Consider the following 24,497-nt stretch of genomic DNA (forward strand, 5'->3'; position numbering starts at 1 on the left):
TATATGAAAGTAATAATTGATGTTATTGTATGATGTTGCAGTATGCAGACAGTGACGATGAACACGATGGCATGATGGACACTGATGAAGAAGTGACTAATGGCAGGGTGACATTGCTGAATGGAAATGGACCACCATATTTCCACGGCTACCTCTACATGAAGGGTCGGTTTATATTATTTAAACTCAAGAGATGGCCGTCTCATTTTTATGTTAAGCCATCTCCACCTTTTGAATTGTATTATTATGACAATATTTTTATTCTCTGCTCCCTCAGCTGGTCTGATGATCCCATGGAGGAGGCGTTGGTGTGTGCTGAAGGATGAAACCTTCATGTGGTTCCGGTCCAAACAAGAGTCTCTCAAGTCTGGCTGGCTCTACAAGAAGGGAGGAGGGCTCTCCACTCTCTCACGGAGGTTGTTGTAGTTGTTACTGAGTGCAGCCTGCATGCTAATTAAACCACAATCTCTGTTGGAAGTGCTGTCCAGTACAATTTTGAATGATCAGTATGTAAATGACAATCTGTGTTGGATGAACCTGTGTCCTATTGGGATCATATCTATGTCTAACCCTATGCATTGAGCCCTCTGCAGTGCTGAAAGACTTCAGGGTCCCTCTCAAGCTGGTGTACTGTGACTTTAGTTCATAATCTACATCACAATCTAATCTATAGTTCATAATCTAAAAAAGTTAAAAGTTAAACATTTGAAATATATTAAGAGTTACTGGGTTACTTTTCAGAAAAAGAGTTTGGTGCTTGGTTTGTTTTCATTCTTTCATAAACAACCTACACATAACACACTGCTCCAAATATTAATAATAAAAGAATAAAATAAAACTATAAATGGCACATAACACAAACAAGGACATATGCATACAATTTACACATGACATGATTTATTTTTTAAATAAACTAACTTTATTTTACTTAATATTAAAAATGTTTTTACAGCAGATTTTGTGTATAGTTACTTCCATCCTTGTGTACATTTATGTACAGTATGACAGAGGTATTCTATATAAAGAATCTAATTCACTTTGTGTTCCAGATAAAAATTTAGTCTATCATTTATAGTCAAACCTTATATATAAGGTCTAGAATAGATTGTCTTGGCCTTGTTTTCATTGGGTTCTCTTCTCAGAAACTGGAAGATGCGCTGGTTTGTCCTGAGGGACAGCAAGCTGATGTACTACGAGAACGACAGCGAGGAAAAGCTGAAGGGAACCATCGACATCCGAGCTGCCAAGTAAGATTTTCATAAAAGTCCAGTGCCAAAAAATACACATTCCTTCACTGTTTCTGTTTTCAGCAGCTGCATGTTTCAGACGTGTACTGTTTGTATTTTCACAGGGAGATAGTGAATAATCACGAAAAAGAGAACGCTCTGAACATTGTGACGGATGAGAGGACCTATCAGGTGTTTGCTGAGTCGCCAGAGGATGCAAGGTGTGGTGGAGACTTGAGGGATCTTTTAGATAACGACAACAAGTTACTGAGTAGATTCATATATTTAAACTTGTGATGACGCCTCTGTGTTTCTGTGCAGTGGGTGGTTTAATGTGCTCAGTAAAGTGCGTGTGTGCACTCCTGAGCAGCTGCTGGAGATGTCCCATGAACAGGCCAACCCAAAGAACGCTGTGGTCAGTCTCTAAAAACAACATGCCAATAACTTGTTATGTGTCTAAGTTATTCCTCTGTCACACTACATTTTTTGGCTTTTACTGTACAATGTGGCCTGATCTTTAAAAAGAAGGTCTCTCTGAAGTTACTGTAAGTTCACTTTGGGTTAAGTTATTTTTGCTAATATGTCACTGTAGCAATAGTGCACCATTCATTCACGTTTTATTTGTTCTTTACCTCCTTTCATCCTTCAGGGAACTCTTGACGTGGGGCTTATTGACTCTGTTTGTGCTTCAGACAACCCTGATCGGTAAGCTGGATCAGTGTTCATGTTTTTCAAATTCAATGAATTTTACAGCAGAATTTAATAAACTTTTTGATTTTGGTGTCAGTTCCTCCAAATGGAAGAAAGAGAAAAGCTCTTTATGAACTCTTTTGATATTTATGACATTCTCAAAGCATTAATGGAAAAATCTATTGTAGTAAATGCATCTATCTACTGAGTGTAGTGTCAGTAGACCATGATGCAATGCAACTCTAGCTTGCATTTCAAAATTTTACAACAGACCTGTCATCTCTTTGTTCCTCTTACCTGGAAAACCTAATATGCAATGACTATCCATCTTATTTATACAACCCATAAGAATCAATAAGTATCTTAAGGTGGATTTTTTTTATTTTAAAAGTCTATCTTTTGACTTTTGCAGGCCCAACTCTTTTGTCATCATTACGGCCAACCGTGTGATCCACTGCAACAGTGACACACCGGAGGAGATGCATCACTGGATCAGTCTGCTGCAGAAACCCAAAGGAGACGCAAGGATAGATGGCCAGGAGTTCCTTGTCAGAGGTGAGAACTCAAATCATCATTTTTTTCATCATTATAAGCCATGGAACACAGAGTAAGGTACAGATGGTGATAATTGGTGTTTTACATTGTGTGTCAGGGCCTTAGAAGAGATAGGAAGTCTGTTTACAGAAGATATACTTACCACTATAATATCATAAATGAGACTCTGTTTATGTAAGTTTTTTAAATTTTTTTTATAAGTTTTCAAACATATGTTCTCAAGTAGAGAATACCTCATATTGTGACAAATTTGGGCTAACAATATCTCAATATGATATTTTGTCACAGTACAAATAGACTTGGGGATAAATGATGACATTGAACCATTGCATAACTCTACTGTTCCTGTACAAATTCACCTTTCAGGCTGGCTCCAAAAGGAGATGAAGACGAACGCTAAGAGCACCTCCCTGAAGCTGAAGAAGCGCTGGTTTGTTTTGACCCACAACTCCCTGGATTACTACAAGAGCTCAGAGCGAAGCTCCTCCAAGATGGGAACTCTGGTCCTAAACTCCCTGTGCTCCGTCATTCAGCCGGATGAACGCGTCCACAGGGAGACAGGTGGGAAAAGAGAAAGGAAGGAAAAGGCAGAAGGGGCAGGTTTAATCCGGTATTAGACATAGGAGGCTTGAAACTACATGTAAAGAGATAATTCTGGTTTTAACATTTATGTAGGAATGTATTACGCTTGCTGACTGAGTCCTGTTTTTACAGGTTACTGGAACATCATCGTGTACGGGAGGAAGCATTCTTACCGCCTCTACACCAAGATGCTGAATGAGGCCATGAGGTGGACAGCTGCCATACAGGGGGTCATAGACAGCAAGACCCCCATAGAAACCCCGACTCTGCAGCTCATCAGAGACATCAAGGTAAAAAACACACACACACACACACACACACACACACACACACACACACACACACACACACACACACACACACACACACACACACACATCTGAAATCTAGCCATTTGAAATCCATCAACACACACTCACTCCTAAATTGAATTTGACCTTTGACCTCTCAGGAGAACAGCGTGAACCCAGACATTGTGGAGCAGATGTACAGGAGGAACCCCATCCTCAGATACACTCAGCATCCTCTGCACTCCCCTCTACTGCCACTCCCTTACGGAGAGGTCACCAGCCGTAAGTAAAACTCCACCTCAGCAACCTAACACCCTAAAAACAACTTTTCTTCTTCTGTTGCTTCCTTGTCTTCTCCTTCTGCTTTCACAATTTGTGTGCATTACAGTTTTTTTCAATTGCTAAACGACAGTGGGCCCAAGTGGAGTCACGTGCAAAACTAACTACAGTCGGCACAGCAGCAGTTCATGTGGACCAGACTCTAGTTCGTTTTTCATTGCTTGAACACAGTTTTCAAAACTCTACACACTTATCCCATGACTTTAACCACAACGTGCACAACACTGTGGATTTACAGCACTTTGTTCAAATGCTAACACAGATCTGTCAAAACTGTTAACCACGCATTCAAAACAGAATAGATGTCAGTCTGGTGCCTATCATACACCGCTGATTGGAATTTTAGCTGAAAGCCTAAGCAGGTGTCTTGTTTTAGACTAGTTAGTGAACATATACAGAATTTATACAGAGAAAGCTCAGAAAGCCTTTTTTTTAAATATACAAACACCAAATAAGAATGAAACAATTATACACTGTACTGTTTGAGAGAAACAGGTAAAAGAGCAAAGATACCACTATGTCCAGGTAAGATGTCTGAGGTTATATACACAGCTATAAAAAAAGTGAAAAACACTTTATTTTTACAATAGTAAAACTGCGTTCGTACTGTTTTCAGAAAGTAATGGAGGTGTAAGCAATGGAAACACCACATTCATTAGTATTTAGAGATGATGCAGATGAAGAAAACGTGCCACATGATGCTGAAGAGAAGCAGAATTAGTCACACTATTCTTCGTTACTGTTATGTACCGTTTGTGTACTGTTTTTTTTCCCAGTAATTCCATAAATTACTAGAGATAAAATACTATATTGAAGCAAACTGCTGATTTTCATTCCTTCTTGTTTACCTTACGTAAAATTGGCATATTATACAATCTATATCTTTTCCTTAAAGAAAGTAGTGTAAAGTCACTCAAATTGTTCAAACTGTAAAGATGAGAAAGTTTGTAATTTCTGTATTGGTGTTTGATGCTAGTGTTTTTACTCTCAGTGTGTTCTGAGTGACAGTGTGTGTTATCTCAGTGAGGCTTGTGCATAGTGTTTGGCTGCACTGAGCCTGTTTTGAGACGTGTGTTACTGTAAGAGATGTGAACTGTTTAGCTCAGGTGACTGTTGGTAGTGCAGGCTGTAGTTTGAGTTTTGCACATGTGACTCCAGTTGTGCCCATTGTCGTTTAGCGATCGGAAAAAACTGTAAAAGCTTCCATACATTTTACTGCCCTCTGCAGGCCAAAACCACTTTAACTATAGTCTCTATGCGCTCATATAATGAAACGGTAACTATTGCTTCTGCAAGCAGACGCAGAACAATTTGCAGACTTTCATAAATAAGTGGCTAATTATCAGTTCCCATCTGTCCCATATTATTTTTTAATTAATCTTAACCTCTAAATCATCACAATAATCCTGTGGTGTCATTGTTATTGCTGCCATCCTTGGTATGATCGATAAGCTACTTTTATTTTTTCTTCGTCTTCTTTTGTCTTTGTTCACCTTTTTTCTTTATTTTTTTTATCTTTGTCTGTGTGCAGTACAAAGGCAGCAGGGCTATGCTAGTCTGCAGGATGAGGCGGTGCGAGTTTTCAACTCGCTGCAGGAGATGGAGACGCTGGCGGACACGGTGCCCATCATTCAGGGCATCCTGCAGACCTGCCAGGACCTGCGCCCTCTCAGGGATGAGGTACTTTATTTACCTTCTTCTCTATTCTCAACGGAAAACGGCTTAATTTAGAAAGTTTTAAAACAGTGTAAGCTTTATAAAAACTTAAGTTTGTTCAAATAAACATAGGAAAAACAGCAGAGACGAGTTGTCCCAGTGCTTTTTCCACCACAACACAAGGACATAACGTTTCTGCAGATGTCTGTTTGCCATAAAATGTTGATTAAAACTTTACATTTCTTAAATTTCCCCTCCATATTTCGGTTCTTCAGGTATATTGTCAGGTGATCAAGCAGACCAATCATGTGCCTCAGCCTAACAGCCCAGCCAACCGGGCACACTGGCATCTGCTCACCTGCATGAGCTGCACCTTCCTACCCAGTCGAGTCATTCTCAGATACCTCCGCTTCCACCTCAAGAGGTGTGTGTGTGTGTGTGTGTGTGTGTGTGTGTGTGCATTATGGATTTATTTATATATATATATATATATATATACTTTATATATCATTCATGGAATAAATGCGTAATAAAAAATGTGATTTGTTTCAGGGTACGAGAGCGTTATCCTGGCACCGAGATCGAGCGTTATGCCAGTTTCATCGGGGAATCCCTGAAGAAGACCAAGACTCGTGAGTTTGTTCCCTCTCAGGAGGAGATCGCCGCCCTGCTGGTGAGACAGGAGATGAGCACCACCGTCTACTGCCACGGAGGAGGCTCCTGCAAGATCTCCATCAATTCGCACACCACAGCTGGAGAGGTGCGCACATGACACATGATCATCCTCTCAGTCAAACAAATCTAATTTTAAGGCCCATTTCAAGATAGCTGAATAACAGTGTGCTGTTACAAACTGGTCAGTGTTTTTCTGTTGCTGCTGCAGGTTGTGGAGAAGCTGATCAGAGGTTTGGCCATGGAAGAGAGCAAGAACCTGTTTTCTCTGTTTGAACACAACGCCTGCACAGACCGAGCTTTGGAGAGCAGAGTGATTGTGGCTGATGTTCTGGCCAAGTTCGAAAGGTATGTATACCGCTGCTGTTGTTGTTTGGTGGCCTTGATTGCCATCTAGCACTGATTTAGAGTGACTTTCAACTGGTTAGTTTTGGTGTTAACTGTTGTGGAATTTCCAGAAACACCATGTTGTTGGTAAGATGAGACAACAGGAAAACGTAGGTAACACCAGGCCACTCCTACGTCACAGCTCAGGGGTCGGCCATACTCTTGTCCTGTGTTCAAGTATGAATTTATGTTTGTCTCTAGAAGTTGAGGGAGTCGAAGCAGCTGCATGATAAGGTAATTTTGTGTTCCGGGACCATCTCCTTTGATGGTCAGCGGAAAACAGGCTTGGGGGCCAAACACACCTTACTGAAAAAACACATACACGCGCAGATAGCCTTTCCCCAGAGAGAGATAAAGTGGTCTTGCAATACAACAAGATTTAGATAATTATCTGTCTTTGCGGCGCATATGTTATGGCGTTATTAATATCTTTGCATAGCCCAAACTTGACAGCTTCAGCAGGTGATGAATGCCTCATGGAATTACACAGAGTTGGGATGGCACTACACTGTGGTTAAACTGTACTTCTTAATTCCAAATCTCCTCAATCGAGATTTCATTAAATGCTTCATGTAAATCATCAAAGTCTCCCGAACATTCTTCATGTATCCAGAGTTGAGCTGCTCCTGAGTTTTCCCTAACATTAACAGTATGTTGGGATTGTTTTGATCTGTGGTTACTTAACCTGCGTCTACTGTATTTTTCCAGATTGGCAGGCAGCGAAGAAGAGGAAGAGGAAGGAGAATGGAAACTCTACTTCAAGCTCTACTGCTTCTTGGATGTAGAGAGCATGCCAAAAGAAGGAGTGGAGTTTGCTTTTATGTTTGAGCAGGTGAGCTGTTGGACATGTCTCTAAATTGAATTCAAAATAATATACTTTACTTTTCTTTTCTCTTTTTGGCATCTAGTCTCCCCTGTCATTCTTAAATAAACTACTTATTGAAATTCTTTTTTTTAGTAATGTTATTAAATCAATGTATTAGGGTACTTATGTTACTCCTGCACTGCTGCAAAATGAACAAATAAAAGCCTGTATGATAGTTTTTTTGTCTCTTGCTGTCAATCTCGTTTACTCTCTCAGGCTCACGAGTCTTTGATAAGCGGTCACTTCCCGGCTTCAGAGGAGACTTTGCAGCACCTGGCTGCTTTACGTCTCCAGTATCTCCACGGCGACGGGGCAGGTCGGGCTGGGTGGAGCCTGGGAACCGTTTATCCAATTGGACGTCTCCGCAATCGCATCATTCACTCCACCAAGCCGGGCGTGGGGACGGCAGGTGGAGCCGGAGGAGCTGGAGTAGGAGCCGGAGATGGGAAGGGAATAGCAGGAGGACAGGGAGGTATCGGGGTCGGGGCAGAGAAACGAAGGACCCCGAGCTTCCTGGACGGCACCCTGAGGAGAAGCTTCAAGACTGGGTCACTGAAGAAGCAGAAGGTCAGTGGTGGAAGTAGAGTTTTGGCCCATTTACTGCAATGTCCTTGATATTACACCTGCATGCATTAAAAAACGGTCAGAAAAAATGTTACATACTTTTGGTCCTTTAAAAAAAGATAGCATCTTCAACATTTAAAAAAACTTGCAAAATTTTTAAATAAAGTCAATACAAAATTTTATTTCAATTAAATTAATTAGATAAATGAACAATATTTTTTACTGTCTCTTAGCCAAGCCGTCTCCTTGAGTAAGACTTTGTGGAGGCTCAGGCCGTCTTAGTGAATTGGACAGTCATTAAATAAGTAATCCATCATTTTACAGCACTCAATATTATATATATAATCAATATTTATTCTGAATTTGTCATATCTGTGTTGTGATATGTAGTCCAGGAGCTGTCTTTTCCCAGTTACTGTGACATGTGTGATGTGATGGATCTTTGCATTCTGCTGAATTACCTTAAGCCTAGTTCAGGTTTACCAAATGACAGATGGACCTCCCAACAAACTGGATTGCTTTGATTGATTGACAGAATGATTGATAGTTTGACTAAGTGTTCTTCATTAATTGGCTGTCCGGTGTCGTTGAAGGTGGAGGAGGAGCAGATGCTGGAGATGTGGGTGAAGGAGGAGACGTCCGCCACACGGACCAGTGTTCTGGAGAAGTGGACCCGGCTGCAGGGCATGCCTCAGCATCAGGCCATGCTTAAATACATGAGCATTATCAAGGAGTGGCCTGGATATGGATCTACTCTGTTTGATGTGGAGGTGAGGAAAGAGTAGAGGAAATGATGAATTACAGGGATTTGTGCAAAAACCACAAAATCCCTGACAAGTAACCTCTTATTTTCTCTTCTCCTTTGTTCCCTCCATCTCTGTAGTGTAAAGAGGGTGGTTTCCCTCATGATCTGTGGCTGAGTGTGAGTGCTGACAATGTATCAGTATATAAACGGGGTGAACCTAAGCCACTGGAGACCTTCCAGTACGAACACATCACCTTCTTTGGGGCGTCACAACCCTGCACCTACAAGATCATCGTGGATGAGAGGGAGATGTACTTTGAGACGCCACTGGTGCGAGCTCATTATTCATTGTTTACCTTTTATTTATTTATTTTCATTTTTTCTTTATCCCCTTTAGAGCTGAAACCACACATTATTTTCATTACGTTCATGATTGATTGTTTGGTCGATAAAATGTTGGAAAATGGAATTTATTTTTTGACCTGATTGGGATCCGACTGGGAAATTTGCCCATTTAAATAAAATCAATAAGTTGTTGACTGTAAGTCAGAGTGCCGTCATTTAAAGTTATTAAAAACGACCATCACAATGTTAGGTCTTGTTTTATGATTATACTGTTATTTCATATTTTTCATATTGGGGAGGACTTTTATATTTGCCTGCTTGGCCCACTTCATTTCTAGGCCCTAAAAGTCAGAATATCTTGGCCTCTGCTGCTTTTATTTTGACCATACTTTTTTTGGAATTGTCTCTTGTGAGTTCCCTTTTATGGACATGCAATAGCAATACCTTTCATTTTGCCAAAAACTAATCACTTAAACGCATCCAGACTGGGACGCATGCATTATTAACCCAACACTTTGTTTTCTCTCTCTTTAGGTTGGGGAGATCACCAAGATCATGAGGGCCTACATTAACATGGTGGTGAAGAAACGTTGCAGCACCATGTCAATGACCAGCATAACCAGTTCCTGGGTCAGGTGATTGCCACAAACCAGTCAGAGCCCTCGGTTCATCCAGTGGCAGCAGATGCCTTGGCCCCAGTGCTGTGGTTGGTTGGTTTTTATGGAGGCAGTCACACCAACCAGCTATTCTTCAAGGTTGAACCAAGAGTAGTGGATGATCAAATGGGGTAAAGCACGATAGAAGTGGACACAGAAGCCAAACGCACACTCTACTGGCCTGGGCATCACTTGGGATAGGGGGATAAGGGATCTATTTAAAAATGTGCATGACAAAGAAAACAACCTGTATTTTGGGACGGTCCTTTTCAAATACATAACCCGCCAGTTGTAGTCCTGCATGTAGCTGTTCAAGCACACTCAAAACTTCTCTCCGCTTCCCTTTCCGGACAAATTTCAGTAATAACAAGCACAACTCAGCCACCCAGTCCTAGGCTGCCCCCCACCACTCCCACCGATCCCCCAGTGCACTGCCAGACAGAAGAAAGCCACACATTCTCAGTTAAATCTGTTTTCTTCTCACTCCTCCAATTTCTCTCTCTCTCTCTCTCTCTCTTTCTCTTCACATGTCCTCACTGCTTCACTTTGTTTGCTGTTGGGATTACGTTATTATGCTAAATTCTTGCTTGCTTTCTCTCTGTCGTTCTCCTTCTGTCGTTTATCTTTCACATCAGCTGTATCGCATCTGTTTGTGACTTGAGAAAAAAGAGTCAATGATGATTCTTCTTCAGGGCTACTAAAGGGAAAAAAATAAGCTCCCTGCCCGACATAGTGTTCAGTCGTTCACTCGTCAGTGCCACCGTGTGGCCACAAGAAGAAAACACAGCCAAAGGAAGTGGCTTTAAATATTTCTGAACAATATCAAATAGATATTCTTGAGAAGAAAGAGTAGAGGTTTTGCTTTGGAGGCTCTCTGGTCATGCTTGACTTGACATGGATAGCCAATGCATGGATAACAGCCTCACTCTGCCCTACAAGGAGAACAATTTCAAACAGAATAGTATGAGACAAAACATTTCCCTATCTATGTCTACATAACACAAACTACATATATCTACTGTTTATTCACATACATGTACACATAAACTGAACCAACATGTATTGTTTTGTACTGTATATCACACATTATAAGAGGTATTATTGAATGCCACTGCACTGTACAGTATATAGATGCCATACTAAATGCATTGTCACACCTCTCGTGTAAAATACATGCAAGTGAATGGTGTTAATGACCACTGTATGTCCAAATATATGCCAACACTGTACATCATTCACTGGCTGTGCCATTAATGTGACTCACAGAGAAACAAATAGTAAAAACACAGACCATAATGAGACTGGCTGCTGTGGCGATCATATTTCCACAGTGTTTTGATGATTTTATCTTTGTTGTTATCTGTGGGACTTACTCTTGGAGTCATACAATATTGTATATCCTTGTCTTCTCATGCTATTCTCACTTTATTTCTTTTATGAGATCAGTGACTTGGACAATAATGCATAAGAGCTCCAGTTTGTCTATGTTTTTTCAAACCTGTTTATGAACATGTGATTTTTATTACTGATACTATTGTTACTGTACTGTATGCCCTCTGCTATCTTAACCACCCTGAAGTGCTGTGTCTGGAATGCTGCTGTGTGTGTGTGTGTGTGTGTGTGTGTGTGTGTGTATTTATGATGTAACAGTTGGAAACGAAAAGGGAAATAAGAAATGAGAAGTGATTATAATGAGTGTATTCCTTGGAAATAAGACGTATATTTACATGACTTTGCAAAGAATGGTGTCGTGATTGTGAGTTAAAGGGAAAAGCATGGGAATGTTAGGGTTAGGGGTTATTTAATTATTATTGTGCTGTATGTATCGCAAGGTGTGGAGGATAATGTATTAAATATATATTGGAATTTTTCAGTCTCAGTGTAAGAGGAACAGGTAAGACACTGTGAGGATATGAGCTCAGAGATGGTTTTAATTGTGCACTGGGTATGCTGACAGTCATCACTGCTGTGTGTGTGTGTGTGTGTGTGTGTGTGTGTGTGTGTGTGTGTGTGTGTGTGTGTGTGTGTGTGTGTGTGTGTGTGTGTGTGTGTGTGTGTGGACTTAAAGTGAAGTCACTGTTCTGTCATCTGACTCTGTGGCACTGCAGGTAGACCAAAGCATCCATAACACACCCTGCATCAAATATCCAGGGGGAATACTTAAAAATACTGTCTCATATCCAAACAAGATCCAATTAATTGTCTAATTTGGTTTAGCACAAGTTTCTAAACTAGTTTCTATGTCAACATTTACCGTGAAAAGAGTTATGGTTTGCCCGATATTTAAGTAAAGTTAAGGTGAAATTGTCTGTTGTCTATCTGGAGTGCCAACTTCAGGGCTGTAGCATTTAGAAATACTGAGGTCATGAGGACAAGACCTTCAACCCCCCAACCCAACCACTATTGACAATTAGATCAGCCACCAAAAAACTATATCTTAATTTGAGATTTTTCACATTTTATCTTCTTAAGATTCAGTTATGGATATGGTTAAGGATTTTATTTCCAACGTAATGCTGTTTCAAACCTACCCCACGTTGCCTGGAATAACATTCTGTTAAAGGAAATGGCAAGGTATTTATTTGGCCTGCAGGTATTCACATTTAAAAATAATAATAGTTAGTCTTAAAATACTGGAATCATCCTACCAAATACACCTTTTCCATTGTAGAATTTAAACTCCCTTTACCACATTTGCTAAAATGCCCAAAATTCCTAAAGAAAAATCCCCAAGGACTTGAGCTCAGTGTCCTCAATGGAAGCTACAGCCCTGGCTGCATACGATCAGCCCATTGGGATCCTGCCTATAGAGTTAGAATAAGCAGAACTCACTCACAGGTTCCTATTTGAACTTTTGGTTATTTTAGTTTTAACTATAATGAGAGGAGAACCAGAGAACCCATAAGCCATAATTAAGGAGGAACCTGGAGCTGTCTGTTCTGGTTATTCTACATGGTTCTGTCTGTTACTGATATTACACTGAGTATGGAGAAGTTGCCCCATAGTTGCTGAATGTGATCAGTGTCTTTTGCAAAAGAGAACAATAAATTGAAGTTATATTTCTGATCGCAAATCAGTTTCCAAGGGCAACTTCATCACAAAGGGTCCTGTTATCAGCCGCAGGCGGCCAGAGTGGGGCCCATTCTTATCTTATGTTATGCCTATTATCATCATTAACATTATAGTAACATTGTGCTTGTTATAAAAAAGAAAAGAGAAAGAGAGAGATATGTGTGTTGTTCTTTATTATTTGTAACTGGCTTTACAAAATTATGCTTTAATAAATTATTGGAATTATTGTCCTCTATTTTATGTTGTCTTTGTGAATTTATTTTAACACACAAACTGTGGAAAGTATGGGAATGTATTTAAGCACTGTAGCTGCTTAAGTACAATTTTGAGGTACTTTTACTCCATTTATATTTCCATTTTATACTATTTCATACTTCCACTACATTTCAGAGAGCAACAGCAGCATTAATTTCAAATTATTCAATAGGCCTATTTCACACAAAAAAGAGCAAAGGTTAGAGAAAAGTCCCAAATCTTATGAACTCACTACCTGACTATAGGCTATAAAGTGTTAAAACTGGCGAAACTAGTAAAATGCTGCTTAGAAATTGTAGAATAGTACTACTGCATCCAAGGAAAACATGTACACAGTGGCGCACACACGCATTCCTCTCCTTTGTCGTTGCGTCGTTGGTGCGTAACGAGCGTGCGTCAGGATTCAGCGTTTGGCTCCTTCTCGTTAAGTTCACTTCTCGACTTTCAGCAGCCAAAACATTTCCTGTTTTTGCGCTCACAGATTTTTCAAATCTTCTCAGACGAAAAGTCTGAGGAATAACATCTGGAATAATCTTTTCTCAGAGGTGTGGCGATGGATTCACGGATTGCTCTCGCTGCGATCCTGCTTCTCTTCGGTTTGGCGACAGTTGTCGCTCAGACTTCCTCACCTGGCAAAGGTAAGGAGCAAGAATCATTAATGGCTGCTCTGATCTCTCCGTTTGATTTAATCGCCTTCAGCTGCCTTGTTATTTTTACGAGGTCTTAGGTAAATTGTAAATGATACAAATCCACACCTGACTTATTGGCTTTTCTTTGGCCAATCATTTTTCTCTTTGTATGACATTATTGTTTTAGCTCTCTTGGGGTCTTACACTTTCTGTTGAACAGTGGAAATAGAACAGGACAATAAGCAACCAGAATCTTTATTTGAGCTACCATTGTTTGTATTTTCTGGTTGAAGATCTTTTCTCATACACTAATTAAGGTAGAGGCTATGTTTCCGCTTATAAGAGACACATGAAAACAAAGATGAACAGTGATTGCATTGATATAATTGTGCCTCTGCAAGTTACATATCTTTGTGTATTGTTGAAACCTCTCAGCAGGAACAACGAGTTTTCAGTTCACAACCCCCCCTCAGGTTTTTTTGTTTGAGCAAGAAACCAGCAGGAAACCAACCACATGAGAATGAGACTTTTGTTTACAACCTCAATTTTACAGAAACACTTAGACAAACCCAGCTCTTGTCCTGTGCAGTCTGCTGATAATAACATGACCGTTCAGAAGTCTGCATGTGTGTTTACTGTGCTGTGTCTCCATGGAAAATGTCCCAGGAGGATTAGCAGTAGTTACAAATACCACAGTGAGCACAGGCCTCCTTTAATCTGCTTCTCATATTTTCAGCTAATATTAGAGGAATTTCTCTCCTGAGGCAAAATGTTTGTACCTCCACCATCATGTTGACAGAGTTTACTCCCTTATGTACTTTCTGTGGATTATTTTGGGTGTTTCAACTAAACTGACTTTTCCCCCCTACAGTGTGTGAGGCGAACAACGGGACAAGCTGCGAGGAATGTCTGAGCAATGTGACGGTAAGTCCTGGGGAAGAAAATCTTTTGTTTCTGCTGGTATGATTTCATTCCGTGTGTGTGTGTGTGTGTGTGTGTGTGATGGAAACTAGTGTCCTGGGTAGAGGAACCATAGCCAATGGCCCCTCCTCCACCTTCACACCTGTTAGACTGGTTTGAGGAGTAATAACTGATCTGTCATGCATTCCGAACCCCTCCTCCTTCATTTTCAACTTTTTGTGTGTATGCTGCAATTGCCCTAAGTACCTAACAATTCATTGTTTGTTCAAATAATAAAGAGGTCAGTATGTGTTTTGGTATTTTTTTTACAGTGCTTGTGGTGTCTCACAACCAAGGCGTGTATCACGTATCCAGGGAGGACCATCCTTCCACCCCATGCCCTCTGTCCACTGAATGAAGCCCGCTGGGGGCTCTGCTGGAGTAAGAGAGTGCACATACAGTGCCTTGCGAAAGTATTCGGCCCCCTTGAACTTTTCGACCTGTTGCCACATTTCAGGCCTCAAACATAAAGATATAAAACTGTAATTTTTTGTGAAGAATCAACAACAAGTGGGACACAATCATGAAGTGGAACGAAATTTATTGGATATTTCAAACCTTTTAAACAAATAAGAAACTGAAATATTGGGCGTGCAAAATTATTCAGCCCCCTTAAGTAAATACTTTGTAGCGCCACCTTTTGCTGCGATTACAGCTGTAAGTCGCTTGGGGTATGTCTCTATCAGTTTTGCACATCGAGAGACTGACATTTTTGCCCATTCCTCCTTGCAAAACAGCTCGAGCTCAGTGAGGTTGGATGGAGAGCGTTTGTGAACAGCAGTTTTCAGTTCTTTCCACAGATTCTCGATTGGATTCAGGTCTGGACTTTGACTTGGCCATTCTAACACCTGGATATGTTTATTTGTGAACCATTCCATTGTAAATTTTGCTTTATGTTTTGGATCATTGTCTTGTTGGAGGACAAATCTCCGTCCCAGTCTCAGGTCTTTTGCAGACTCCATCAGGTTTTCTTCCAGAATGGTCCTGTATTTGGCTCCATCCATCTTCCCATCAATTTTAACCATCTTCCCTGTCCCTGCTGAAGAAAAGCAGGCCCAAACCATGATGCTGCCACCACCATGTTTGACAGTGGGGATGGTGTGTTCAGGGTGATGAGCTGTGTTGCTTTTACGCCAAACATAACGTTTTGCATTGTTGCCAGAAAGTTCGATTTTGGTTTCATCTGACCACAGCACCTTCTTCCACATGTTTGGTGTGTCTCCCAGGTGGCTTTTGGCAAACTTTAAACGACACTTTTTATGGATATCTTTAAGAAATGGCTTTCTTCTTGCCACTCTTCCATAAAGGCCAGATTTGTGCAGTATACGACTGATTGTTGTCCTATGGACAGAGTCTCCCACCTCAGCTGTAGATCTCTGCAGTTCATCCAGAGTGATCATGGGCCTCTTGGCTGCATCTCTGATCAGTCTTCTTATTGTATGAGCTGAAAGTTTAGAGGGACGGCCGGGTCTTCGTAGATTTGTAGTGGTCTGATACTCCTTCCATTTCAATATTATCGCTTGCACAGTGCTCCTTGGGATGTTTAAAGCTTGGGAAATCTTTTTGTATCCAAATCCGGCTTTAAACTTCTCCACAACAGTATCTCGGACCTGCCTGGTGTGTTCCTTGTTCTTCATGATGCTCTCCGCGCTTTACACGGACCTCTGAGACTATCACAGAGCAGGTGCATTTATACGGAGACTTGATTACACACAGCTGGATTCTATTTATCATCATTAGTCATTTAGGTCAACATTGGATCATTCAGAGATCCTCACTGAACTTCTGGAGAGAGTTTGCTGCACTGAAAGTAAAGGGGCTGAATAATTTTGCACGCCCACTTTTTCAGTTTTTTATTTGTTAAAAAAGTTTGAAATAGCCAATGAATTTCGTTCCACTTCATAATTGGGACCCACTTGTTGTTGATTCTTCACAAAAAATTACAGTTTTATATCTTTATGTTTGAGGCCTGAAATGTGGCAAAAGGTCGAAACGTTCAAGGGGGCCGAATACTTTCGCAAGGCACTGTACAACACACACAATCAAACTTTTATCTACGTATACTCAAATATGCATTTAAAGAAGACAAAAGCTTGTGCAGGAGAGGTTGGAAGATAAAAGCTTATACAAAGACTAAAAACTCAGGGCAAGGTAAACAGAATTATATTAAATAAAATAAAAAGACTTCATTGTACCCCCACCACAACTTCAATGAGTTGTTTAATTAACATTTTTCATTGTTCATTTAAGGCAGGGGCCTACAATAAAGTGTAGAGCCTTTATACATACCTTTTTAGTGCAGAATACTAAGCTATACAAATATGAATTGTTGGTATGATTTTATAAATCATGTTTTAATGTTAAACTTACATGTGGCACAGTGAATCCTTAGGAGTAACTGTATCTGTGGATGCTACATCAGTGTTTACCTTACCTTGCCAGTAAGCCTATCATCAGTGGGGATTTATATTTGCTAATAATATGTTGGATTCATGTTAAGACATTTTAATTTGAAAAAACTTGAATTGAATCAAAAATGAATTATAATTTGGTAATTGCAATAACTCTGAGGACCCCCTGTTGAAGATCTCTGATTTAAGGCATTTAGTTCAATTACTGTACAAGAAGTAATTATTATTAAGCACAGTTTTGGGGTACGTTATTTGAATGTTTCCACTTTTGTGCTCCACTAAATGTCACAAGTTACTCAGCTATTTGTCTGATGGGTTATGGTTAGGTAAGGTTAATGGAACCCATAACACAAAGAGAATCAATTTAAAATGATATAAAACAGAAAAAAACAGCAAATCACATTTCAGATGCTGAAATCAATGAGTTTTTTTGTGTTTTTGCTTTGTAAATGAATTCAATTATTAATCCGTTTAAAAATAATATTTGCTTAATTTTCTGTCAATCGACTTATCAATTAATTGACTAATCATTTCAACTCTTCTCCAATGGCTGTAAGATATACAGTACTTGCGATTTACACAGAAAACTTAACATATGCTCATAATGTATACCATGGCTACAGATTTACTGATTGGTTTCTGAGCTCCATTCTGTTCTACAGGGAACCAAATCAACAGCACTTCTTCTTTGTGCTACATTAACAGTTGACTCTCACTGCTGAAACGACCTAATCATTGTTTAAGCAGTAAACAAACTTTAAAAAACAATGCATTCTCTTTTTGCCAATACACCTTATCCTTCACTTTATCAAATCAGGACAACCTGTAGTATCACACACATCATGCTTTGTAGTGGTGGCTAAAATCTTCTATCACAATATATGTAATTTTATGTTACAATATCAATATATATTATGATATAATACATCTTCTTCCACGTTATTGTAATTGCACAGAGTACAAGTACTGAGACTACGAAATACAGTTTAGCACTGAACCAGAACTGCAAAAAGCAGTAAAGTGCAGAGTAATGTACATATGTATATGGGTAATAAACAGTAAGGGGTAAGAATATGTTATATACAGTACAGTGTGATATGAATATGCTAAGATATATGCTGTATAAACATGTGGAGCAGTTATATTAGGCAACACAGATAGTGCAAGTACAATAATGGCAATAGTGAGACATTGCTCACAATGGTCAAATACAGGGGTCCTTAACGTTTTTAGACTAAGGACCTGGAGCTGAAAGAGAGACGAAGCAGGGACCACCTACTAATATTGTATAAAACTGAGTTGTATATTAAACTGGGCCTACAATAATGTGTAGGGCAGCCTAAGGCCTTTACACATAGCTTTTTATGGTGCATACAATCAGGGTTCAAAATTAACTTTTTCGTCCACCAGCCAAATGGCTAGTGAATGTTCAAATTTTACTAGCCACTTAATAGATTGCCATTGTTTTTTTGGCTGGTGAGTGAAGCAAATCTTCCAGCCACTAGCATATTCGACTAGCATTTGGCTAGTAGATTGTGCTAAGTTTGAACCCTGCATACAATACTAAACTATTAAATTAATTGCAGACATATTCATATATTTATACATCATGCTTTAATACATGTGGCACAGTGATTCCTTAAGCTTAACTGTATCCATGGATGGCTACCTTAGTGGCTAGCTTACCTATAGGCCAGCAAGTCTATCATCAAATTTGGGATTTGATTTTTCACAAAAGGGCTGATTTATCTTTGCCAATAATATGTTGGATTCATCTTAATGTATATTTTTTAGACATTTCAATAAAAAAAACTAAAAAACCTTTCTGAAAAATTATCAAACAATAATTTGGTGGCCCCCCTGCTGTAACTCTAAGGGCCCACTTAAGGGTCCCGGACCCCCTGTTGAAGATCTTTGGTCTAATACAATCCAATATATTTAAGAGACACATTTATGGTGATTCATATGGTCACTATCCTCCCCTACTGCTTTGTTACCAATTAAACCATCCAAGATCATAACCGCATTAGCCTTGGCAAGCACATTGTGGGTCAGACTGCAGCAAAATGCTGCTTACACATTAACACATAAGATAATTAAACATTCTTCACTTAAACTTTTGATGTACATTTTACTTCACATGTTTCCTTTTACTTCTGAAAGCTGAATACAGGACTTATACTTGTGTCTTTCACTAGACTGACCTTAATGTCTCCAGTCTAAAAAAATAACATTACAATCAAGTGGTTAAGTGCGCTGCGGTCAGTTGGAGTCACCTTGCAATATACGTAGAAAGATTAGAATGATTACAGTGATTTATGTCAGGGGAAAAAAGCAAAAAAAGAAAAGGTACAATATATATATTTTTTTCTATCATGAAGGTAGATATTTGACTGTGAATTCCTGCATAACTTTGTCATTGTGTTTCTCTGTCTCGGTCTGTAGTGAACTTCCAGACGTTGATAATCACCTTGGCAGTGCTCGGTGGAATTATCATCATCGCCTTCCTGGTCTGCCTGTTCTGCTGCTGCAAGTGTGAGAACTTTGGGTAAGTGTGCAGTGAGCTATGAATGACCCTATTGCTCTATATGACTGATGCTGAAAGGAATTTTCAACTGTATTTATAGAGTACTTATATAATTAACTTTCAGTAGAGGGAAAAGCTTAGACAATACTTATGTATTGTTACTGTAACATGTCTCTTTTCTAGCATTTGGCATTAGACATTAGGCATGAATAAAGTAATATACACACTTACAATAACTATAACAAACAAATTATTGAAAGTGTATTTAAATAAGAATTCTTTCAAAATTTCATGAGAAGAAAAAATGTATCTATAGTAAAACTATTTTGGTGTATATCAGGTTTTGTGCTGGGTATCTGCTTCTCTGGGTTTTGCAGGTTAACCCCTGAACCCATCTCTACCACTCACCCCGTTCATTTATGTTTCTATGAATATCTGTCTTACCTTCTGAGATATGCATATCTAACCTAATCACATTATCAACATAGGTAGCACACAGCATATTTAATCAGTGGAATGGGCACAGTAGTATATCCTGGGTGGTTTGTACTTGGAAATAAGTCTGCATGATGATGACATAGTTACTTATGCCAAGAAGGTTGTTTGTCTGTCAGCAGGATTATGGAAAAACTACTTTCCCAGATTTCCACGATGAGAGGTGTAGCATTGGCTAAAGAAGAACCCATTACATTTTGGAGCGGTTTCGAATCACAGGGCGGATACACAAATAATTTTTTACTTTCGTTAACATTGCGAGATAGGACATTTGTGTTGCATACATGTAGTGTTGGAATAATCGGGAAAAACAAGTTCCCAGCTGGGAAAGTCGTAACATTGTGAGATTGGGCATGCCTTGGCGGAGGCCTGTGCTCTCCGAGTGCCCTTCTAGTTTTATCCGTGGCTTGTCAGAGATCAAAGTTACAGATAGTTATGTTTAGGTATACTGTAACTACAAAAATGGCTATGGTTATGTAATAGGTTAGAACTGGTTAGGTTCAGGTTCACGCTTATTGTCACAGGTGGTAAAGTATGGGTTTGGTGTGTTAAGGCCAGAGTAAGAACTTACTGTAGGATGACTGCCTTTGACAATCTCTCATGACTTCCTTCATATAAGTCTGGAGCTAAATTTATCACAAGGTAATGTTATGATGTGATTTATGTTCCGTGTGAACCATGTGGGGAGATTTTGTTCTAATCGTGAAGATAATATGGCCACATCTGTACATTTCTGTTAGCTTGGGTGTGGTTTCTTTTAGGTGTCGGCACTTGAAACATGCGCTGTGTCAATACCCGTGACTTATTTAACCATAACCACACTTTGGTTTTGTGTTTGTGTGTCAGATCCAAGAGGTCGGAGGCCAAGATCCAGAAACAGGTCAATAAGACGAAAACCAAGCAGGAAGAAAGGTAAGAAATAATGTTCTGTGAATGCAACCTTTAGGATGTAACACAGTTTCCAAGCCTGACTTGGTTTCTTCTTTTGTGAGTGTATATGATGCAGCTATATCTATAGTTTACCACCAGTGGCTCCCCTGTGCAAAAAGATGTTTCAAGAGAGAGAGTCTATTTCCACAAGTAAACTCAGATGCACAAGGTGGACTTGGAATTTGCAATAAAAGCAAAATAACATTAAAGCAATTCAGTCTGATTGCCAAGCTGCATCTTAACTAAACTGTTAAACGTACTCCGACCCCCTCTCTCTACCACCACCATCTTCTCTAAGCTCTCCCATCGTGGAAGATTTATCAGTGACACAAGAACAGTTTCTTCCCACAGAGCTTTCTCCCTCATGAAAAAAAAAAACCCTCACACTTCCTCATCCATGCTGCTGATGTTTATTTCCTGCTATACTTTGGTCCCATGTACATGTTTCCATGTACACAGCCAGAATCCAGCCAACCAGGGTTGACAGGGCCTGAGTCTATGCACATCTTAGGGTGCATTTTAACATTTCCCCTGTTACAGCTTTCATCTGGTCTCCATCTCAGTGTGGGAGATTCTCATGGTTTACAAATCTACAGGACACTTGACACACCAGGTGACCCTGTTCCATTGTTGGTCATGATCCATATCAGTGTTGTCCTTCATAGCATACCGCACATACGTCAAACTGTTACCAGCCCAAACTGGTTTGGTGGCCACATAACTTTTAGGGGTGTGAAAAATATTGTTGTATAGTAATTATGTCACTCAGAAGAGAATGTTTTGTCCCTACAGGAGAACAGAAATGAAACAGAGACATGAAGAAATCCGGAAAAAATATGGTGAGCTCTATCACTTGACACCCCCTTTTCTCTCTTTTTCATACATGTGCATATACCAACATAGTGCAGGTATGTTTCTCTCTGTTCTGTAAATGCTTAATGTAGGCTTTAAAAACTGCAAACTTAGATAAAGCTATATTTTTCTGGTTTACACTTGACAGAGGTTATTGAAAAAAAACATTTTGGAAAATGCGCATATTTGCTTTCGTGCCCAAGGTTAGATGAGAAGAGTGATACAACTCTCATGTTTGTACAATAAATACAGTATGAAGCTACCGCCAAAGGCCAGTTAGCTTTGTGTTATCACAAAGACTGGAAACAGAAGGAAACAGCTAGCTTGGCTCTTTCCAAAAGTAACAAAGTCCACCTACCAGCAGCTCTAAAGCTAAAGACATTATATTTCGTTTGTAGAAAAAACAAAGTGTGAAAACTTTATGTTACAGGAAGTTAATTACCAGATTTCTTTGTCAAGTGAAGTAACTTCCTGGAGTCTCCTCTGGTTGCCTTGCAACCTTGGTTTTGGTTTAAATACAAATGCAGTATAACTCCTCAGTGAACTTTAGATTTTATTTCCTTCAGACAGAGCAAGGCTAGCCGTTTCCCCTTGTTTCCAGTCTTTAAGTTAAGTTAAGCTAAACTAAGCTAAGCTAACCAGCTGCTGGTGGTAGCTTCATAGTTACCTGACAGACATGAGGATATTGCTGATCCTCTCCTCTAACTTTCAGCAAGAAAACAAGTAGGCCTTCACATATTCCATCTCAAACTACAATTTTAAATCGATGCACGACTTTACTGATTGTGTTATGTTTCTTCAGGTCTAAGTGGGCAAAATCCGTATTCCAAATTTGCATGAGAGGATCTGTGAACTGAGATTTACACCACGACCCTTCGGTTTTTCCCTGAACTCTAAACTCTCACTCAACCACCCATCACCAACCCGTCTAGTGGTTGTGAAAAGGAAATGTGTCAATTAATGTAAACTATAACTTAAGACAATTTCAGAAAGGTGACAGTAGTTTGGTTAAGGCAGTCTTGTATGGCTTCTTCCAGTCAACAGGAATGTTGTGTTTAATGTGATGACATAAGATGCTGTATCCAAAGGCTAGAATAGACACTATAGGCAGAAATGTTCTTCAAGACTATAATAGTCTATCCCGTGGCTCATATAGCATCAGTCTACTTGCTATTTATTAGATTAACTCTTAAGGTCAGTTGTACAGAATAGAAAGAATCCAGTTTGGTTGCTGAATAATTCTTAATTCTTTCTGCATATTGTCGTTGTGGGGCAGAAACCTCCTATCTCCATGTTTCATCATTTTAATTTCTTTTCATAAATCAGTGCTATTGGTCCGTTTTCGTCTGTGGGTTTCACAAATATTTAAACAGTGACAAGGCGATTTTGTCTGACTTTGTCGAAGATCAAACTTTTTTTTTTAATTTAGCCTTTTTTCATTTACTGAAAAGAAACAGTTTTGGACATACACTGTTTTCGCCCGAGAGCGACGATATGCAAATTTTCAGATATCATCTGTTTTGCTCCTCTGTGTTGCTGATGATTTAGAGATATACTTAATAAATGATAACATATTTTTGTACTTTGTGTGATTTTAAATTGACATATTCCTATTCTGAATGTAGGAGGCCATGTTTATTGCTGTATTCCACTGACAGAAATTGTTTTTAAGGTATTATGTTTGGTCAAAATTAAATCTTCACCCTTGCATCCAGAATTTGTAAAGTAATCATTAACTTAAGTTGAATGTCTGCCTAATTTTACCTGTTTACCTGTATATCCTGTATAAAAACAAAAGCCCAATAAAGGATTTTGGATTCACTTTTATTGTTTCTGCTATGGCTGTATTGCACTTTTATTTAAACCACAACTTTTGCTTCATATTTAGTATCTTGAGTTATAAAAACGTGAAAGTAAATTGATTAAAACTGTAGTGGCTCTCGTATACAGTGCCTCACTTGGGGAAGTTTAAATGCTGAAAACACTTCTTTAGAGGCTGAAGGCTGACACCTGCTGTGTGATGATAGATGATGTTGATTTTTTTTTATATCTTGTCCCATTTTATGCCAAATACTGTTATTTTATGTCAGAATTTATCCTTAGCATAGATCAAATCTGATATGAAAGAAATATAATTATGATAAATCAGCAGGCAATGTGTTAGTGAATTTTCTAAAATATTTGACATTGCTGAATCATGTTTTTGTAAAGAGGCGATTGATATTACCAAAGACAATTTACAAGTTCTAGTGGTGACCCATCGTAGTGATTTCAAATGTAACTCTGTAATGTTGGCAATAATATTTACATTTCTTAAAGAAAAGCTTTGATTTTATAGTCAAATACTAGTTGGGGTTTATGAAGAGTCAACACATTTCAATATGCTTATATGATATATGATTCTTAATGCAAAAATTCCATTTGTTTGGTTTTCGATATGACTTTACTGCAACTGTTAAAACAGGGATTAGGCTATATAATAACTGTAATGGTTCATTATGGTGGTCATTATATGGTTTAACATATATGACAAGAGCTTTAGGGTGATAGAGGTATTCTACAAGTTTGTCCAATCAATCTACTTTGTTACTGTAAATACTAGAAGGACACTACACATTCAGAAATAATTAATTCAACAGTATTAAGGTATAGAAAACAAAATGCAGTCAGCTGATTAATGATGTTGCAGTATCTTTTGTGTGACATCTCAGAAATGAGAAAGGCAAAGGGATGTCTCACAGAGTTATCACTTGTTGGAGGTCTGTGGCTGAATCGTAAAAAAATGCTTTATAAG

General features: G+C 39.1%; 2 protein-coding genes across 3 annotated transcripts in view; both read left to right on the forward strand.

Annotated features, from left to right (window-relative positions):
- Window positions 1-11,303, forward strand: part of myo10l1 (myosin X, like 1) — a 47,119-nt gene extending 35,816 nt beyond the window's left edge. For both annotated transcript variants that reach the window (XM_039786566.1, XM_039786567.1), the window contains exons 25-43: window positions 42-165; window positions 278-419; window positions 1,143-1,247; window positions 1,352-1,447; window positions 1,548-1,641; window positions 1,876-1,931; window positions 2,329-2,471; window positions 2,838-3,032; window positions 3,186-3,343; window positions 3,505-3,625; window positions 5,214-5,362; window positions 5,614-5,762; window positions 5,891-6,098; window positions 6,222-6,358; window positions 7,106-7,229; window positions 7,479-7,829; window positions 8,420-8,596; window positions 8,710-8,901; window positions 9,451-11,303. In XM_039786566.1, coding sequence (XP_039642500.1) covers window positions 42-165; window positions 278-419; window positions 1,143-1,247; window positions 1,352-1,447; window positions 1,548-1,641; window positions 1,876-1,931; window positions 2,329-2,471; window positions 2,838-3,032; window positions 3,186-3,343; window positions 3,505-3,625; window positions 5,214-5,362; window positions 5,614-5,762; window positions 5,891-6,098; window positions 6,222-6,358; window positions 7,106-7,229; window positions 7,479-7,829; window positions 8,420-8,596; window positions 8,710-8,901; window positions 9,451-9,555 — 2,826 coding nt within the window. In that variant the 3' untranslated portion in view covers window positions 9,556-11,303. The remainder of the gene's footprint in view (window positions 1-41; window positions 166-277; window positions 420-1,142; window positions 1,248-1,351; window positions 1,448-1,547; window positions 1,642-1,875; window positions 1,932-2,328; window positions 2,472-2,837; window positions 3,033-3,185; window positions 3,344-3,504; window positions 3,626-5,213; window positions 5,363-5,613; window positions 5,763-5,890; window positions 6,099-6,221; window positions 6,359-7,105; window positions 7,230-7,478; window positions 7,830-8,419; window positions 8,597-8,709; window positions 8,902-9,450) is intronic.
- A 1,982-nt stretch (window positions 11,304-13,285) lies between these two features.
- Window positions 13,286-23,526, forward strand: pttg1ipa (PTTG1 interacting protein a). The gene is made up of 7 exons (XM_039785603.1): window positions 13,286-13,537; window positions 14,400-14,452; window positions 14,761-14,869; window positions 19,345-19,447; window positions 20,768-20,833; window positions 21,644-21,690; window positions 22,506-23,526. The coding sequence occupies exons 1-7, from the start codon at window positions 13,453-13,455 to the stop codon at window positions 22,541-22,543; spliced, it is 501 nt and encodes a 166-aa protein (XP_039641537.1). The 5' UTR covers window positions 13,286-13,452; the 3' UTR covers window positions 22,544-23,526.
- Window positions 23,527-24,497: the final 971 nt, after the last annotated feature.

This window comes from Perca fluviatilis, chromosome 20 (assembly GCF_010015445.1).
Source record: "Perca fluviatilis chromosome 20, GENO_Pfluv_1.0, whole genome shotgun sequence".
Lineage (NCBI taxonomy): Eukaryota > Metazoa > Chordata > Actinopteri > Perciformes > Percidae > Perca > Perca fluviatilis.